General features: G+C 54.5%; 5 protein-coding genes across 5 annotated transcripts; 3 read left to right on the top strand and 2 right to left on the bottom strand.

The window, feature by feature from the left end:
* The first annotated feature begins 31 nt into the window (after positions 1 to 31).
* On the top strand, positions 32 to 890 carry BP01DRAFT_25709 (uncharacterized protein). Its single transcript, XM_025571292.1, has 2 exons — positions 32 to 424; positions 537 to 890. The coding sequence occupies exons 1-2, from the start codon at positions 149 to 151 to the stop codon at positions 699 to 701; spliced, it is 441 nt and encodes a 146-aa protein (XP_025432182.1). The 5' UTR covers positions 32 to 148; the 3' UTR covers positions 702 to 890.
* On the bottom strand, positions 874 to 4,913 carry BP01DRAFT_317217 (DEAD/DEAH box RNA helicase). Its single transcript, XM_025572607.1, has 5 exons — positions 4,625 to 4,913; positions 4,229 to 4,555; positions 3,762 to 4,173; positions 1,286 to 3,703; positions 874 to 1,227 (listed from the first exon to the last, which is right to left on the bottom strand). Exons 1-5 carry the CDS (start codon positions 4,766 to 4,768, stop codon positions 953 to 955), a joined length of 3,576 nt encoding a protein of 1,191 aa, XP_025432181.1. The 5' UTR covers positions 4,769 to 4,913; the 3' UTR covers positions 874 to 952.
* A 237-nt stretch (positions 4,914 to 5,150) lies between these two features.
* Positions 5,151 to 6,854, top strand: BP01DRAFT_391039 (uncharacterized protein). The gene is made up of 4 exons (XM_025578045.1): positions 5,151 to 5,216; positions 5,296 to 5,982; positions 6,044 to 6,355; positions 6,417 to 6,854. The coding sequence occupies exons 2-4, from the start codon at positions 5,395 to 5,397 to the stop codon at positions 6,504 to 6,506; spliced, it is 990 nt and encodes a 329-aa protein (XP_025432180.1). The 5' UTR covers positions 5,151 to 5,216; positions 5,296 to 5,394; the 3' UTR covers positions 6,507 to 6,854.
* A 3,415-nt stretch (positions 6,855 to 10,269) lies between these two features.
* BP01DRAFT_25559 (uncharacterized protein) lies at positions 10,270 to 17,112 on the top strand. Its single transcript, XM_025571291.1, has 5 exons — positions 10,270 to 10,783; positions 10,892 to 11,707; positions 11,773 to 15,292; positions 15,349 to 15,479; positions 15,539 to 17,112. Exons 1-5 carry the CDS (start codon positions 10,613 to 10,615, stop codon positions 16,937 to 16,939), a joined length of 6,039 nt encoding a protein of 2,012 aa, XP_025432179.1. The 5' UTR covers positions 10,270 to 10,612; the 3' UTR covers positions 16,940 to 17,112.
* A 94-nt stretch (positions 17,113 to 17,206) lies between these two features.
* On the bottom strand, positions 17,207 to 18,679 carry BP01DRAFT_355860 (putative mitochondrial carrier protein). The gene is made up of 3 exons (XM_025574797.1): positions 18,586 to 18,679; positions 18,258 to 18,447; positions 17,207 to 18,172 (listed from the first exon to the last, which is right to left on the bottom strand). The coding sequence occupies exons 1-3, from the start codon at positions 18,613 to 18,615 to the stop codon at positions 17,286 to 17,288; spliced, it is 1,107 nt and encodes a 368-aa protein (XP_025432178.1). The 5' UTR covers positions 18,616 to 18,679; the 3' UTR covers positions 17,207 to 17,285.
* Between the last annotated feature and the right edge of the window lie 6 nt (positions 18,680 to 18,685).

The following is an 18,685-nucleotide window of genomic DNA, read 5'->3' as shown; positions in this document are numbered from 1 at the left end:
ATTTCAGCCTCCTCGATTTCCTGAAAGTCCTCTCATCCTCTCTCCCAAGCTAGATTGTAACTTAACACTCCAACCCGCCGCAACCTTTCCCATCTCGCCCCCGCACGGTTCCCCCAACCTCGAACCCTACACCACCTCCCCAGAAAAGATGGGCAACATCTGCTCCAAATCCTCCAACGGACCCGACGCCTTCGCCCAACCCGGCCGTGTTCTCGGCACCAACAATGACCAATCCACACCCAATGCCGCCGCCGCCTCCGGTCCGCGCGCTTCACTCCCCAAATCCAAAGCCCAATCCCAATCGAACACAAACACAAACTGGGGGTCTGGTTCGGCGGGACGGACAGTCGGCGGAGAGGGAGCGAGTGCTGTGTCGGCGCCAGGGCATACGGATGCAAGGACGAATGCGGCGTTGGCGGCGCAGGTGAGTTGATATTCACATTACCTTGGACGTCACCGGGCCCCCGGGGGCTTAGGGAAGGGTGGGGTTCAAGAAGGAAGAATCGAGGTTTGGCTAATGCTTGTGCTTCGCTTAGAAACGCGCCGAGTCTGCGACTAATAACTCCAATAAAGGGAAACTGGGGTCGAAGTTGGCGGCGCAGAAAGCGCAGACCCAGACACAAACCTTGAATGAGGCGAGTCGCGCCGAGGTCGCTGCCAGAGATGCGGATGGGGCAGCTGAGGCGCGGAGATGGCAATGAAAGAGGGGGCGTGGCGCGAAGGGAGGTATCTACTATATATAGTTGATGGATGGTGGGACTGAGCCTGGCTTTACGGTCGATCATGCTCGCTGCACGGAGTTCATGTCTGTGATTTGTGGGCTTGGTATATTGTTTTTATGTTTCTTATATTGGCGCAATCGTGAATACCCTAGCAGGCTACTTTGATTACAATGCAAAAGATGCAGATACAAGGCATAGACACCATCTCTATTATACAGCAACTGCAGCGACTAGACCACATTGTACCGTCCTCCCACCGGGGCGCGGGCGTCGCTGTCCGCCGCCGCAATCGTACCCTCCTTGAGCAGCCGCATCAACTCGCGCATCGCGTTCGTCACGGCCAGCTCAGTCTCACCTTCAACAAGAATGTACAGCTTGGGGTTCTCTCCGGGACCAGGCTCTTTGCCGGTCGGGTAGAAGCTGCCCTTGGTCGTGATCGACGTGCCGGTGGCTTCGAGGATCTTGGCCACGTTCGTGCGGTTGGTAACAGCCCAACGAGCTTTCTCTGTAGCATGCATTAGTATCTGAACTGAAACAGAAGAAAACACAGCGATGAAACTTACGAGGGAAGTCGTTGATCTCCAAGGTGGCATGGAAAGCTCCTGCATCCGGTCCGCGATTGTCGATAGGCACTCCTGATCTCATCACACCGGCACGGCTCAAACGGGCATGGATATCCGCAACAGCCGAGCCCACCTTATCCAGCGGGTTCTTCGATGTGCTGTTGGGATCCTTCTCGGTCTTGTGAACAGTAATCTTGCCATCCAGATCGATACCCTTGGGCACCCCAGGCATACTTGTCGGTGCGGATCCCGCTGCCTGAACGGACGAGATGGCTTTAGCGAACCGCTCCTCGGCCTGCTCGTTTTTCTTATCATCCTTCTCGTCTTCCTCCTCCCCTTCTTCGCCAGTCTTGTATGTGCGCCGCTCACGCAGACGCGCAGCATCTCGCTCCTGGTCCAGTCGTTCCAAGCCCTTGCCGCCGAAGCCCGATGCGCTGGCCTTTTCTTTACCGGCCTTGACCTTCTCCAAGAATGAGTCAACCAGCTTTTGCACCGGTTCGGGAACATTCTGTCCACTCTGCTTCAGCGCCTTCGCGATGTCAACCGAGTACCGTTCCTGGTCCTCCGTCAAGAAAGTAACCGCCGTTCCGGTGTTTCCAGCACGACCAGTACGTCCAGCACGGTGGACGTAGTCCTCAAGATGGTTGGGCGCATCGTAATTGACGACAAGCTTAAGCTGCTTGACATCTAACCCACGTGCTGCGACCGAGGTAGCGATCAGAACCGGGAAGATACCGGCTTTGAAGTCTTCAATGGTGGAGTCGCGGTCAATCTGATCCTTGCCGCCATGAATCGACATGCATGGGTAGCCCTTGCGCATGAGCTCGCGAAGCAAGGTGTCGGCGGCCTCTTGGCGATCAACAAAGATGAGAGCCCGCGCATCCTCGTTCTCTTCGCTCGAATAGAGATTACCAAGCAATTCCAGAAGTCGTACAAACTTCTGGTCATCATTGCGAACCTCGACAATCTGCGTAATCTCTGGCGCAACGACACTCTTGCCACCGACCACAATCTCGATTGGTTTTGTCAGAGTCTTGCGAGCCAAAGCTTCCATGTTGCGTGGGAAGGTGGCGGAAAACAGAACAGTTTGTCGATCAGGTCGGATGTTGCCCATGATTTTCATCACCTGGGGTTCGAAGCCCATGTCAAACATACGATCTGCCTCGTCAAGAACGACGTATGTGACCCTACGCAAATTCGTGACACGCCCAGCGTTAGCTGCGAGAAGATCGATCATACGTCCAGGAGTGCAGACGATGATTTCAGCACCGCGCTTCAGGTCAGCGATCTGGTCCTTGATGGGCGCTCCACCGTAGGCACAAACGGCCCGAAGGTTTAGCGCTTTGAGGAAGGGCTTGCAGTCCTTGTGAATCTGCGTTGCCAGCTCGCGGGTCGGCGTCATAATCAAACCGATAGGACCTTCCATATTCTCCAACGGCCGCTGGTCTCTGATATGCCGGAACATGGGGATCAGGAACGCAATTGTCTTACCCGAACCTGTTTTGGCCACTCCGATGACATCGCGACCAGACATAATCGCAGGAATGGCTTGCGCTTGAATGGACGTGGTCTTCTCGTAGCCCAGCTTCTCAATCACATCCAGAGTCTGCACGCCCAATCCGCATTGAGACCATTTCTGCACTGGCTTCGGGACATCCACACCACGGACTTTGATGCCGTCAAGTTCTAGCCGCAAGCTTGCAGCTTCTTCCTCGGACATTTGCGCCAGATCCGAAGGCTCAGTGTAGAACTTTCTCCGAAATGGCTCGTACTCCACCTTCTCGTGGTTAACGGCGGGGATGTCTTTCTTCTTCTTCGCCTTATTAGCAATTGCGAGGAAGTCATCCGCATCTCCTTCACCAACAGCAGTAACATCGATGTCATGCTCATCACCAAAAATGGCCTCGGGCTGCTGCTCTTTGGCGCGCGAAAACTTCGCGCCCGCGGTTCTCTTGGGAGGCGCGGAATCTGCGAGCTCAGACATGAAAGCATCCAATGGATCGACTTCTTCCTCTTCTTCTTGGTTGTCCAATTCCATGCTGTCGGGAGGCTGGCTGGGTGTCGCATCTTCCATGACAGTATCACCGTTTGCTTCTTGCGCGAGGTCTGTGGATTGAGCTAATTGCAAGCGCTCCTCTCGTCTTTCAGCAGCTGCCCGCGCGGCTGCCGCGTTCTCTTCTTCCGTGCCATCATGCATATCGACGTCGTCCTCGTCGTCATCATCAGCCCCTACAGCTGCAGTTCCGTTGGTGTCTTTCGAATCATCCAAAGGTGGAGTGGGCAGCCTTTCGAGCTTCCGTCGGGTGGACTCTTCTTCCCCGAAACCGAGAGTCTTTGTAGCACTGGACTTCTCGGCCTCTCCGGCCTGCTTACTCCCCAGCCCGAACCTCCCCACGTTGCCCTTAGCTTTCAAAGTGGCTAGATTTCGATCGTTAGTCATAAGTGTCACAAGCATGAGCGAAAGATAGGAGCGTACATGAAGAGCCACTTGTAGCCGCTGCAGGACCGCCAGATGCCGGGGTGGTGGTTTTTGATGGTAAAGGCACAGCAACATCATTACCCAAAACAGCTGGCGCGGGAGAAGTTGCCGAGGCTCCCTTCTTCGCGATAGCCTTAGGATCGAACTTCCCTGCGTACGTCGCAGGTGCCGTTTCGACAGCTTGCGGTGCCGGAGACTGAGGCGAGCCAACGGCCGGCGATAGGCCAGACTTCCTGTCGATCTCCTCCAGGATGCTCCTAGCTCCACCAGCCGCCGCAGCCTCCCGCTGCTTACGCTCTTTTTCAGCAGCTTGTTTCTGTTTCCATGCCTCCAGTTTCGCGCGTCGCTCTGCTCTCTTTTCGTCTTCCGTCTGGGTTGCGGGTGTTGCTGAAGTCGACGGTTTCGATGCCTAAGGGTGTTGAAATCAGCATCGTCCAAGCGGGACTCAGACCAGAATGACTTACCTCACGAGACCTGGACCGTGAGCGTCTAGCCCGATCCCGGCTGTCGTCCCGTCTAGACTTGTGCTTCAAGTCAGCAGAATCATCCGTCCGTCTCCGTGCCCGATCACGGGAATCTTCTCGCCTGCTTCGATAGTCCCTATCGCGGCTTCTTCGACGGTAGTCCCGCTGATCATCTCGATCTCTCGAGCGACGGCGATCGCGAGAGCGATCCCGACGGCTGGGACGATAGCTGTCTTCTTCGCGGTAGTCGTCACGTCTGTCTAACGAGCGCTCGCGTCTCCGGTAGGAATCTCGGTCACGGTCGCGTTCACGTTCACGGTATCGCCGCTAGAATGATGAGGTCAAAGCCATTAGAGAAAAGCCCAACTTCGCTGGAACTCGATTTCAAGAACTCACCTCCGGACTACGCGATCTGCGGTAACTCCTGCCATCGTCGCGCCTGCTCCTCTCATAGCGATCATCGTCTCTGCGACTCCGTCTGGATGAGGAATATGTGCTGCCTACAGGTGATGGTGAGCGAGTATCCCCGTGGCGAGCCATTGTTGCAGGCCAACGATGAGTGAGTATTACTGAGACTCAAGAAAAGCTCGAGTACTTGGATAGGATATTTGAAGTGGATGTTTACCCTATCATTCAGTGATTCCAAGTATAACGGGGTGATTAGTATATGGGGCCGATGTTGCGCTGGTGGCAAATTTGAGTCGAGGAGAATATCGATGTTGGTTCCAGTCAGGTTGTATCTCCGCCCAGCTGTATTCTTGGCCCGGCGTTATTGGGACGGACGGGCCGCGAAGCAGCAGCGTCGATGGTCACATGATCAAAGCCGATACCAAGCCGAATCACGTGCACAGGACCCTTCCCGATACGGCCTCCGCCAAAGAGATTATGACCTAAGAACTTAGTAAATAGAGCAGCTGCGTGTGCCTTGCAGTTCCTGGTGGCAGCTTCCATCTCCCTGCTCCCTCCAACCTCACTTCCGCATCCGTTAGTGAGCTCTTCCCCCCCCCCTCCTGTGAAGCAGACCTCCTTTCGTACAAAAACAGAGCTAACGCCGCAACGGCCTCAAGTCCAATCCCTTTCTACGTATCAGAAACTCTTCCTTTTCTCAATTGACCGCTCCCGCCTGCCCTGTGTTTACATCGACCTCCCAAGCACTGAGTGGAACCATGCCTGTGAAACTTGCCCGCCAGGGGGGCGCGCTCCTCCAGCACATCAATACCAGCGATGTCTTCTCGCGCCCTGTCCGTCAGATGATCTCTCACGCTCACATTCAACGTATCTCCATGCTCTCCAGCGGTCGTTCCGCCGGTCTTCTATCGGCACGCATCTCGATCCTCTCCCGGAGCTTGACCAACACATATGCGACTGCCGCTAAAGCCAAGGAGTCAGAGAGCAAGGTCCGGAAGGTGAAGAGCCGCGTGGCGAAGGAGAAGCAAGAGCCAGAGTCAGAGCAAGAGACAACCAAGCCGAAGAGGGGAAGGCCGAAGAAGGAATTGGTCGACGGGAAGCCGAAAGAGCTGACACCCAAGCAGCAGGAAGCGCAAAACGCTCGTGACAAGAGGCAGGAAATCCTCCAACTCAAGGAGAAAGCTCTCACTTTGCCCGATCTGAATCCTGTGAATTGGGGCTCCGTCGCCCGTAAAGCACTAGCGGAAATCGCCATGAAGGAGAAGCCAGAATTGAGGCGTGGTGGCCCCAGCTTGCTGAACGAGTTAATGGAGCGGGTCAGGGTGCTGCCCGAAGAGGAGATAGAGGTACTGCGGAGCTCCCAATCCACGTTGACGGGCCAAAGCTAATGACTTAACTCTGAACCAGCGCTACAAAAAAACTGCCCTGGAAAACAAAGACAAGAATGAAGAAGTCATGAACAAGTGGATCCAGAGCTACACTCCGGCTCAAATTCGCGATGCCAACGCTGCCCGCCACAAGCTTCACAAGCTTGAGAAGAAACGCTCGCGATTGCGCTTGATCAACGATCCTCGCCTTGTCTCCCGCCCTGCCCCCCCTTATGTTATCTTCAGCCGGATCCGAACGGAGGAAGACCCCGAGCTCAAGAATTTGCCGTTTGTTGAACGATCCCGGGCCATCGCCGCACAGTGGAAGGAATTGGCGAGCGAGGAGAAAAAAGTAATGTTCAACACCAATGCCAGCAGCTAACGCGTTGAGGGGCACTGACAGCGAGTGATAGGCATACTACCAGACTTTTGAGGAGGACAAAGAGCGTTATCAACGCGAATACAAGGAGGTCTATGGAGAGAAGCCCGCGAGCAAGGCTTAGGACCAGGAAATCACGATATGGTAATGCATATGGTAATGCTCACTCCGCAGCATCGGGAACATGCGTTGGATCAGCTATGGAGCAAATCTCCCGTAACTCTTTGGGTACTAGTGTATCTCATGGGCTATGAGGCCAAGAGGATCTTGGGACCCGTCTGTATAACACCGCTTGTCTTTTGTTCCTTGCACGTTGTCTTGTGTTGTTAGTTGCGCAGCCTTTCTATCGGCTGTCTTCGATACAATCGTGGAGGGTAGTGTTTGTATCTTACGAAATTGAAAAGGATGAATGACTTCGGGTGAGGTAGTCTCGGTCCGCGCTTTCAATTTCAGTAATGAACCGACCTTGAATGACAATCCGTCCTGTTCGGTCTCACCGCTTCATATTCGTCAAGCCTCAAAATCGAAGTCATGCAACACATTCTCTTTTCATCATGCCCTCGATCACAAAAGAAAAAGTACCATCTTCTTGTCGAACCGCCAAGACAAGACTCCAGGAGATCAGACTTACTGCCCAGCTATCTCAGCCGTGACTCACAGCAGCAGCAGCAGCAGTGGTGTATCATGTATCGCAGGCTCCATTATTAATCCAACCGTACATGACCCCTTAATCCGAATGCCGCAGGGACGTGGAGAACTGCGTTGGCAAACCTAGATGCTCAGATATTGGGCATGAAGAGAGGGGGTAAAGTTGCAGTATGAGCATGCAACCAACCATGGGAGTATACAGCTCCGGCCATGCATACCTTCCGTCCGAGATCTTGGTTCCTAGTATCTACTATAGCGTCCTGACAGCTACAGCAGGCCCAGACCACACCGTGAGCCACGTTCTACTGTACTTCCGTCGTTGACTACATGAGACCGGCAGCTTGGTGCTGCACTGTGGCGTGCCTGGTTTGTTTTCAGCCTGTCTGGTCAACTTGCTATGCTTGTCGATCGGCAGAAATGGCGTTGCGGGAAATTCATCTCACTGCATGCATGAGTGCGGTGAATCGGAGGTTGGCGGTTGTTGCTACCTTAGTGGCCAGGCGTTGGATCTACTGAGCACTGTATTGAGTGGGGGGAGGTCCAGAGGTAGTCGTGAAATTACTTCCTATGAGGCTGTTGGTTTTTGTAGACTGGTTTCTGTTTCCATTGATTGTATATGCTTGGTGGGTGTTGGGTCAATTGCGAGTTTGGTTTGTCTACTATCATAGGTCTATACACGAAGCACGGGTCTAGAAGTGAAAGGGCTTATAGGAGAGTAATTTGATGATAGCCAGTGCTGCTCTGTGTACGAAGTACTCAGTCTCGACGTTAATGTTTCTACAGCTCGCCCGTTGACTCTCCTCTAGAGAAGACCTTGTTATTGCTCACCAGTATACCTTTAGCTGAGCAGCTGTAGCTTAGCACCAGATCAAGGCCATGAAGAACTCTTCGCGCAGGGAAGCTTTCGAGAGCTTGGATGTTCAAGCAATAAGCTATAACATGCTATAACAAGTCCATCTTTTGCGGTGGTTGCGGCGGTTGACCCGGCCGAATTCCGTTAAATAGCTTTCTGCCAAAGTCCCTCATGACTTCTTTCTTTGTTTCCCTTTCCTCTCTCCAGACCAATTGACTGATCCGCGCCAGTCGCACAATGGTCGTATCATCGTCGGAAAAAGGATGGTGAAACAAGCTGAAGACACGCTGCTGGACAGGAAGAAAGAGGGACACAGACACCCAGCGGTGTTGCAAAACAGCAGCGGTGGGACGGAAGCACAAACCGGACTAGCATATGACTGAATTTGATGCTGAGCGGGAATATCGGGAAAGCCGGTAGTTAATCATTGGCTATTACTAGGTAGTAACTCAACTACTAGTAATTCAACCACTTTGAAAGGTCATCTGCTTCCTAATCAGGGTCTTGTTGCGGGTACTGCTAACAAGAGCAAAAGAGAACAGTTGTCAATGCTAAACACTCTTTGGGATGCTCCTACAGTAGTCACTGAGTCGAAGGGATTTCTGACCATCAACTAAAACCAAACAAGAAAAGCTCAAGCGGAGGCAGGCGTCAGATGGGGTCAAAAGGTTGGGTTCTCAGAGTGGCCCACGCTTTTGATAGGCTCCAGCCCGCTCTTTTGCCTTCGATGCGGTGAAGAGCTGCTTTTCCATTCCCGAGTTTTCCTCGCCGAATAATGGGCGTTCTTGTTTGGCTGCCTGATGGTTGCATTGCAGAATAATCGGATGATGGAAAATTTCTGCAGCAGCTTTTACGCTTGTGGTTTCATGTTGAGTTATTGTTGTTGCTGCTGCTGCTGCTGTTCAGTGTGGTGTTTTGATAGGCATGATTGAGGCACGTGGGGGACGGCCGGCCTTAGGAGGTGGAGAGTATAGTTTCTGCCTCTTTGCCTGAACTGTACAGCCATTGCATCTGCAGTTATACTGATCTGTGCACTGATTTTAAAGCACATTGAAGGCTCGCGGGTTGAACCCAAGGAACGGGTGGTTCTTTTAGGTTGAATGTTGACAGTGCTCCGTAGTTCGTACTAACTCGTGAGTATTACTATTTTCCACTCTAGTTCCCCCCCTGGAACTTGACAACAAATACATTCCATACTTCTTTGCCCCTCTCGCTCCGCTATCGGTAATGTAAGGCATCTCTGGTCTTCCGAACTGCATGAGTCAATTCTGTCAAGACGAGAGAACTTCACTGTTATATGTCAGTGTTGGAAGCATAGGGCGTCAAAAACTTCTATAGTACCCTTTCATTCAGAAGAACACCAATAACCACTACTACCTGTCTATACTACACCAGTCAGTCTTTCCCCCTCTTTCAATCGCAGGCACAAGGAGGGGTGATCTCGTTATCGATAGGCGCAATTCTGCCCACCGCCCCCCCCCCCCCCCCCCCTCGGGAGTGTGACTGACTGGCTTGTGCCTGCGTGACTCGGGCTCAATCTCTCCCTAGACTCATCGTCCTTATTTGCTTCTCGTTCCCTCCAATCCTCGTAATTGTCGATTGCTGATGCACTACTAGACCAGGTCTGATCAGCGGTGACGCCCTCTGATTGTTCCCTTTTCCTTACACTTTGTTTCCCCCCCCCCCAGTCTGAGCGATCTCTTAGCCTGGTGGTCGGTGCCGTCCCCCAGCCACCGCTCATCCTATCAACCTCACTATACGCCGCCCATCTTCGCCTGGGCTTCGGGGAATTCACCGCGGCCTTTCTTTTTTGTTTCTTGCTCTTATTTTTCTTTTTATATTTATTTTTTTTGTTTTCAATTTGGCTTTGATCTGTTCGGATCAATTTAGTCAACCATCGCATAGTCGGGAAGAAGAAAAAGTAAGAACCTCCCAGTCCTCCGACTCTTACTATACTTTCCACTCTTCACCACCTCCATTCCTCCCCTTCCCTCGCCCACGATCGGTGGCTGATAGCTTACATTCCAGAGGCGGTTCTCGCATAGCATTCCCTCACGGCCGCCAATCCTATCTCCAGCCGCTCACTGAGGCAAAAGCAACGCCCAGACCATCATTGAGCAGCTAGCACTGCGCGTGTCTGTCTTTCGCATCCACCGCCTCTGTGGTTCCCCATAGACTCGATGGCCTGCCTCCGCATCCCTACTTCTCCATACTAAGCCCTTTTTTCTTTGGCCATCATTCTCGATTCTCCCTACCTCTCTCTCCCTCCCCTCGCATATACCACTCACCAACATATACCCTTTTCGGTGTTCGTTGATCCTTGCAAGGCCTCAAACCCAGGCCCACCACCCCTTTTTCTTGTTCTATGTACTGCTTCAATCCTCCGTCAGCGTGACGTTATTTTCTGCGGTCTTGACTTTTGCAGCGCGTGTGGTGTAGCTGCCATTGCGTTTGGTTGCTTGCTGAAAATTCTTTTTATCTGAGGGGAGGCTTTCTCATTTCTCTGAGCGCCCTTATACCTGTTCTTTTGATTTCGCGCGCACTTCCTTTGACTAAACCGATATCTTCTTCCAGATTTGCTCCGGGAAGAAAGGCTGCAATTGATTATATTCACATTTTCGATACCACAGCTGACGGGAATCAATTGCCCCAGCGGGAGGTGGTTTGAAAGAAGAGGAGGCTGGATCGCCTCGAGACTCATGCGCTAGCATCGGTTTGTCTCTGTCAGCATGGAAGCCGTGCGCAAACTCGAGCATGGCCTATTCACCGACTCGAAAGGGGGTGATTCCCCGTCTCAGATCGAGGCTTGGCCGGTATATCGTCAGATGAAGATAGAGAAGCAAGATACTGCTGCGACGATTAGCTGCAGCGGTGGAGCTTCAGCCGCGGTTGAAATCGAGGTATGAGTAGAACGAGAGATCCATAGGCTGGGACTATCTGAGTTCCTTTACAATTCAACGCGTCGCAACCTTGAAGAATGATGCTAACGGATATGGCCATACTACAAGAACCAACCAAAATCCTCCTGGAAGCACGTCTATGCATGGAATAGCGCAGCGCTTGAAGTTGACCTGCAGGTGCCCGCGTTCGGAGATTATGAAGACCCTCCGCCGCCCTACGACGATGCTATGACCGATCTACCTCCGGAATACACGAGTCTAGCCCCGCTGGCTCATCGGAAGGATCTGACAGACGAATCGGCCCCGGCGCAAAGCCCTTCAAGTCCTAAAGAAAAGGATAAAGCATCCTCTCGAACGATCGATTACGACGACATTCGTGGGATTCGAGAGCACAAGGGAGGAAAGAAGAAGAAAAAGCCTGCGGCACAGCCACAGCGTGAAAAGACACCACCGCCGGATGAAGGGGGAGACAAACAGGATGATGGAGGAGGTGGTGGTGACGACCAGAATGGCGACAATTCCGGCAACGACGGCGGTGCTGGAGATGGAGGCAGTGGAGGGGACGACAGCGGCGGAGGTGGCGGTGACGGCGGCGGCGGCGGCGGCGGCGGCGACGGAGATGGCGGAGATGGCGAGAACAACGAGGACGATGAATGGGACACGTGGGCGGCCCCCACCTCGAAAAAGGCCAAGAAAAAGAAGAAGCAGGAGGAAGAAGAGCGACTTCGGAGAGAAGAGGAGGAGAAAGCCGCCAAGGAAGAAGAGGAACGATTGGCGAAAGAAGAAGAGGAGAAGAAGGCCGCAGAAGAAGCCGCAGCCGCAGCAGCCGACAACAACCTCAGCTGGGCGGACGATGCTGATGGGGCGAATGATGATGACTGGGTTGGTTTCACCACTGCTGCAAAGAAGAAAAAGAAAGGCAAGGTACGCAACCACATCTATCTCCAAGGCGCAATTTGATGATTACAGAGCTGATAGAAATTCCGCAGGGCGCTGAGGCGGCTGCCGAGCTGGTACCTCCGCCTCCTCCAACGAATGGCTTTCAGGAGGTAAACCTGGGCGACAACGTGCCGCAGCTCGATCTCGGTCTGCCTCCCCCAACCGGAGATGTCGGATTCAGCTTCGGTGGCTGGGACAAAGGTTGGGGTACAAGTACCGGCAACAAATGGGGCCTTGACACTCTGAACGGCGCGAAGCCTGACAAGGGGAAGGAAGACAACAACCCTTGGTCATTTGCTGCGAAAAATGTCAATGTTGGATTCGGCTTTGGAGGTATGGACGAACCTGTCAGCACTGACAAGACCAAGGCAGGCGAAGAAGAGACCAAGGCTGAGGACAACATCTGGGGTGGCTTTAGCAGTAAGGACAAGAAGAAAAAGAACAAAGATGCCGAAGATAATCAAGAGCAAGAAGCAGAACCACAGCCACAGCCACAGCCGGAGAAAGAAAAGCTTCCTGAGATAGCCGACGACGACGACTGGGGCTGGGGAGCACAGCTCTCTAAAAAAGACAAGAAGAAGAAGAAAAAAGAAGCGCTGCTTGAAGAAACAGCTCCTGCAGAGCCTCCTGCACCTGAGGCCCCGGCAACAACTGAGACTGCTGCTCCAGAGGACGACTGGGGTGCGTGGGGTACCGCCGGTAAGAAGAAGGACAAGAAAGCCAAGAAGAATGCCTTCTCTCTCGATGAGCCCGTTGTAGAGAAGCCTGTGGTCGAAGAGCCAGCCCCGGAGCCACCGGCTGAGCCCGAACCGACGCCTGTTGAGGGTAAAAAAGATGATGACGATGATGACGATTGGGGCGTCTGGGGCGGGTCAAGGAAGGACAAGAAAAAGAAGAAGGGCAAGGCAGCCGAACCTGAACCTGAGCCTGAGCCCGTGGTCAAGCCTGAGCCTGAACCAGAACCAGAACCAGAACCAGAACCAGAACCAGAACCTGTGGTCGAGCCCGAGCCAGAACCCGAGCCTGCGCCTTCAGCTGTACCTGATAATCCTCTTTACGACAACTGGGAAAACTTGAACTCCAAGGAACGGAAGAAGAGAGAAAAACAGCTGGTCAAGAAAGGGCTTCCTATTCCTGGAAAAGACTTCGACTGGCCACCTCCTCAGCCAGCCGAGCCCGAAACGGAGCCAGTACCAGAGCCCGAACCGGAGCCAGTACCAGAGCCCGAACCAGTGCAAGAACCAGAGCCAGAGCCAGTACCAGAGCCCGTCGAGCCAGATCCTGAACCCGTGGTCGAGCTTGAGCCCGAGCCCATACCAGAACCAGAACCAGAGCCAGAACCGGAGCCTCCAGCTGTTCCGGACAATCCTTTGTACGACAACTGGGAGAACTTGAACTCCAAAGAACGGAAGAAAAGAGAGAAGCAGTTGGTCAAGAAAGGACTTCCAATTCCTGGCAAAGATTTTGAATGGCCACCACCTCCAGCTGCTAAGCCTGAGGAGCCCGCCCCGGAGCCAGAAACGGTTCCTGAGCCCGCCCCAGAAACCGTCCAAGAACCCGAGCCGGAACCTTTACCCGAACCAGAGCCTGTTGTGGAACCCGAACCCGAGCCGGTACCTAAGCCGGTTCCTGAGACCATTGTTGAGCCAACTCCTGCCCCCATTCAAGCCGAGCAGGTCTACGAGGAAGAAAGCTGGGGTATCTTGACTACTGGGAAGGACAAGAAAAAAAAGAAGGCGAGCAAGATTGCACTGGATCCACCTCCACCCGCTCCGACCCCGCCTTCTCTAGGGTTCACACACGAGCCAGAAGGATATGTGCCTACAGAGCAGGTGCCAGAGGAGCCCCTCTGGGACGAGTATGATGCCAAACCTCCAAAAAGCACCAGCAAGGGGTTCGGGGTAGAGGAAACTCCAAAGGCTTCAATGGGATTCTGGGCTACCCTTGGAGCAGCAACGATGGGTAAACCTAAGGCTACGAAGAAGAAGTCTGCAGAGAAAGCCAAACCCATCGAGCCTGAGCCTGAGCCCGAGGCGCTGAGGCCAGTTGACGATGACTTACTAATCGATGTTGATGATGCACCCCAGATGCCAGAAGCGCCAGAAGCGCCAGAAGCGCCAATGCCTCCAGTTGTCGAGGAACCAGCCGCCCCGCCAACAAAGACTCCTGTTGTCACCTCCAAGACCAAGTCATCAGCCAAGCTGTCCTTATCTGAGCGCATCAAGGTTCTTGAGCAGGCGAAGAGGGATAAATTAAAGGACCAAGCAGGCAAGCTCAAGGCGAAGGAAGTCGTCCTTCCTCCCGCGGAGGACATTGTGGAGATCTCTCAGGAAGAGCCTTCTGTCGAGATTGAGTCTGAGCCGTATCGACCTAGGAAATCTTCACGTGATTTGGTCCCTGGAAGTTTCCCGGACGCGTATGACGACGAGTACGACGATATTCCCCCACCCCCTGTTCCGGAACCCCCTACTCAGGAGCCCGAGCCCGAGCCCAGTCCTGAGCCTGTTTCTGAGCCTGTGCAGCCGGAGCCGGAACCACTGCCGGAACCAGTGACATTATCAAAGAAGGCTAAAAAGAAGGAAAAGAAGAAGGCAAAGGTGATAGAGCTCGAGCCAGAGCCTGTGCCCGTGCCTGATCCCATTCCGGAGCCAGTGGCGGAACCCGAACCAGAACCTGAACCCGCCCCAGCCCCGTCTCCCGAGCCGGATCCTGTGAAAGAGCCTGAACCCGAACCGGAGCCTATCCCGGTGTCCGTTCCCAAGACTGATAAGAAGAAAAAGAAGAAGAAGGCCGTCGAGCCCGAGCCGGAACCTATTCTTCCCCCCGTGGTTGAAGACGTCTCTGCCCCTGCTCCTGAGCCCATACTAGAGACAGAGATCCAACAGGAACCCGAGCTGCAGCCGGAGCTTGATGAGGTGCCAGTTCAAGAAGTAGAGAAACCAAAGAAGAGCAAGAAACGATCCAGTCCAGAACAGGCTCCACTTCCCGTCGATCCTCTGCCCGCTGATGTAGGTAACGGTGGCCCTCCGACGCCTCCTCCCGAGCCTACCGAATCTCAGCCTGAGAGAATGGCCAGGAAAGAGCGCGCCCGTGTGGAGCGCACTCCAGGTGTTGCATCCTGGGGATTCTGGGCCGCCACGCCGACCAAAAGACCGTCACAGAAGGAATCCTCCAAACATCGGGGAGAGCCGTCACCACCACTGATGGTGCGGTCGAGGTCGACCAGACACCACAAGTCAAGGGAACCCGAGAACGAGGTCGAAAAGTCGTCTACTTCCGACAGAGATCGACGCAGAGAAGCTCGACATAGCCGAGGTATGACATTGTCCCACTTTATCCTGGGGGTGCCCCCGCCGAGCCGGAAGAAGTCTACGAAGAAGTCTGGAGCTCAAGCTCCAAGGCCAATCTCAAGGCGCCCGTCAGTAGAAGTAAACGATGATGTGCACGATACTAAACTCCCCACGCCACCACCAGACAACCACCGAGACATACCAGATAAGGCTGCCAGGATGATGGAGACCAACGGCTCCTCGAGAAGAGAGAGACCCCATGCATCTCGCAGAAGATCGAGTACGTTCGCCTTGCATATCTCCATGCTGCATATGATTCTGATTTTCATCGTGTAGCAATACCTGATCCGTACGCTATCGACGAGGATGACATCGTCATGGTGGATCGAGATGACCTCGATGCCTCTGCAACCAGGGAGGGTGGCTCCAGAGGATCGCGGCATTCCGACAGACGGTCTCGACACAAGGTAAGCATCCTTCATTCAGTGGGCACCGCGCTTCAAACAGCTGATCTTATGGACCGCAGTCGAGATCTCGACATGACGAATTCGATGACGGTGCCATGGTCGACGAGCAGCATCAACCGAGTCCAGAGATACTCTCTGGACCTGACGATATCGCTTTTGTGGACGCTCCGCGGGAAAGACGCCTCAGACGATCAAACACGGCTCCGAGAAAGCCAGAGCCCGGCTCCGGCGGCCTCAAAGGATTCATAGGATCTCTGCGGAGGGCCAACCGTCCCGAGATGCCTGAACGTCACAGATCTCGCTCTTACCGTGATGATGATGATGATGCTAGGTATATGACCGAGCCTGAGCGTGGTGAAGCTCGTCGCCTGCGCCACGAAAGTAGGAGACGGCGACATGAAATGCCGGATATGGTTGGAGAGGGTTTTCTGACCGATGCTCCACCGGCAGAGGCCTTCCCCGAGACGGACGCAGAAGAGGCGGAAGCCAAGCGGGCCGCGCGCCGGGCTCGACGAGCCGCTCGTCAAGCTGCGTCTGATCAGGTCCGCGAGAGTGAATGGCGAGAGGCTGAAGAGCGGCGCGCTCGGCGCCGAGAGAGAGATATGGCGCGTGAGCGCGAGATGCAGGAGAGACAGCAGCGAGAGGAGGAAGAAAGGGAGTTCGAGCGGCGACGTGAAGAACGACGAGCTCGTCGGGCCGCCCGTGAGGAGCGAGAACGGCGCGCGCGAGAGGAGGAGGAGGCTCGCGAGGCGGCTGAAGCTAGGGCTGCGCAGCGGCGAGAGCGGCGCCGGCAGCGGGAGGCGGAAATGCATGACCCCACCCATGAGTCCGGCAGGTCCAAGCGCCGGAGCATGCACGTCGATGACCGAGCTGCCCGCGACTTCTATTTCGGCGGCCTGATGGACAATGGCGACGACAGAGCCCCCGCACCTCCACCGCCTCCTCCTCATCATCATCATCACTTTCACCCGGAGCGCTCAGCCGACGGCGAACGGTCGAGACGTCGGAAGTCCAGGGCGCCGCCTATGGACGCGGAGAGGTTCCGGCCGATAATGTCCGGCGGCCGCAAGGATAAGACCTCGTCCTGGATCGATTCGCAGGCGGACGACCCGCCCGAACCCCCACCGGTCATGGCCACAGTGCTGGACATGCCCGCTGGTCCGGGAGACGCCGCGAACGGAGGCTCGATCTCGTCGGACGAAGACGCTCGCCGTGAACTGCGCCGGCGGGCTCGCCGTCGAGCCAGATACCCCGGGCTGACGGATCAGGAGATTGATGAGTTGCGTGCCAGGAAACGTGAGGTTCGACGCTCCGAGCGGAGTTCCGGAAGTGGTGACTACGAACGTGGCCGTGGGACGAGGTCGCCGTATGAAAGCCGTTATGATGATCGGTATGCACCGGCTCCAATTAGCAATGGAAGGATGCCCAATTGGTTCCGCAAGTTGACCAATCTGGGCTAATGAGACAAGATGGTTATGAAATTTCAAGACGTTGCCCTGATGCAGGGCTTTTTATGAATGCAATGACGAAACGATAGTCCCATGAGGTTGGACCCGGAAGATATCCCGATTTTTGATGAGTGCTTATGTGCTGGATGTGGCTTGTAACCAAGCTGGAAGACCGTTAGATGATGTGGTAGCTTGGATTGACTATTGATGATGTACGATTACCATGAGGAGGACTCGGGACAATGTTGGCTCGTCATATAGCTTGACAGGCCCCCTCCATCCAGATACGAATGAAAGATAGTACTAAGTGCATGACAGCCTAATCTGAGTCCTGCAAAGCCAGAGCCAGTCCATACTTCTATAGTGGCGCCCCGTCTCCGGCTTTTTGGTCTTTCTCCATCCGCCGATTTCCCAAATACACCTTCCCCCCCTCATACATACTCAGATAAATGCCAAACGAAATGGCCGTCCAAAACGCCCGCAATGCACCGCCTCTAAACAACCCCGGTACCCCTTCGCGCCGAAACACCTCCTTCCCCACTGCCCACGCCCCGGGCCTCTTCTTCTGCGTCTCTGCCTCCCCAGCAGCCAGCATCATCCGCGTCTTAACCACGTCGATTGGCGTCGTCACAACCGAGGAGATCGTACCCGCCACACTCCCTGCAATCCCGGTGACGTAGACGCGCTCGAGTACCGAATCAGTATCTGCACCACCCTCCCCCTCCCCGTTCATTCCTTTTCTCGAATCCTTCCCCTCAGCGCGCCTCTCCGCGATCCTCCTCTTCACAAACTCGAAAATTGGAAACTGAATCCCAGTGAACGGCAGATTCCGGCCCACGAGCGCCGAATACCCACTCCAGAGCTTCCACGGCCTGTGCCGGAATTTCCGGAGGATGTGGATGGTTATATTCCCTGGTTTGCTGCTGCTGCTGCTGCCCGCCTTCTTAGGATGGGAGTGGGATGATGTGGATGAGGATGCAGAGGACCCTCCGGTGTGGTCTGCGGAGGTATTGCTATACATCTGCGCATTCTGCTTCAAGACCTCCGCGGGCGTGAGGATGAAGCACGAGACCGCTTCGGCGGTACAGGAAGCGAGGGAGTGGACGACGGGTGTGGGGAGGAGGGTTGTTGTTGTTGTTGTCTCTGTCCCCGTCTCCCCCGGAGTGGCTTTGGGGTTGGGGCTGCGGGCGAGGAGGTGGGTGAGGGTGCGTTTGGTGGATTCGTAGGTGGTGAAGAATGCTCCTGCTTTTTTATTTTGTCCAGCTGGATGTTAGCTTTTTGCCGGACTGCAGAGTCCGCCGGAAAATGGGGGGGAAGGGGGCTTGCATACAGGCTGGGATTGTGGCGAGCACTACGCTCCCCACGCCCTGGTAGAGGCCCTTGAAGAGGAGGCCGCGCTTGACATGGCCGGTGGTTGCGTCCTTGTAGACGGTGGCGTAGTTGGGGGATTGGATGCGGGTCTTGAGGGTGTCGAAGGGGTAGACGAGGAAGTCGGTGATGAAGACGGCGAAGGCGCCGGACTGTTGGCTCGGTGGTTAGTATGGTGGAGAAATTTTGGTGGTATGATGGAGATGAGAATGAAGGTGATAACTATGGGATGAGGAGTTCCCAGAGGAGAAAGTGCTGGGTTCGGCTAGAATGGGGTTTCATGGACATACGAGCCATATATCAGAATTCGTGTTAGGCATTCTCTATGCATCAGTCTGATCTATCCCGGGCATCAAGACATCAGGTCGAAGATGTAAAACAAGAGTACGC

The sequence above is a fragment of the Aspergillus saccharolyticus genome (genome assembly GCF_003184585.1).
Source record: "Aspergillus saccharolyticus JOP 1030-1 unplaced genomic scaffold BP01scaffold_11, whole genome shotgun sequence".
Classification (NCBI taxonomy): domain Eukaryota; kingdom Fungi; phylum Ascomycota; class Eurotiomycetes; order Eurotiales; family Aspergillaceae; genus Aspergillus; species Aspergillus saccharolyticus.
The sequence above is the reverse complement of the archived record's forward strand: the minus strand, read 5'-3'. Positions and strand labels throughout refer to the sequence as shown.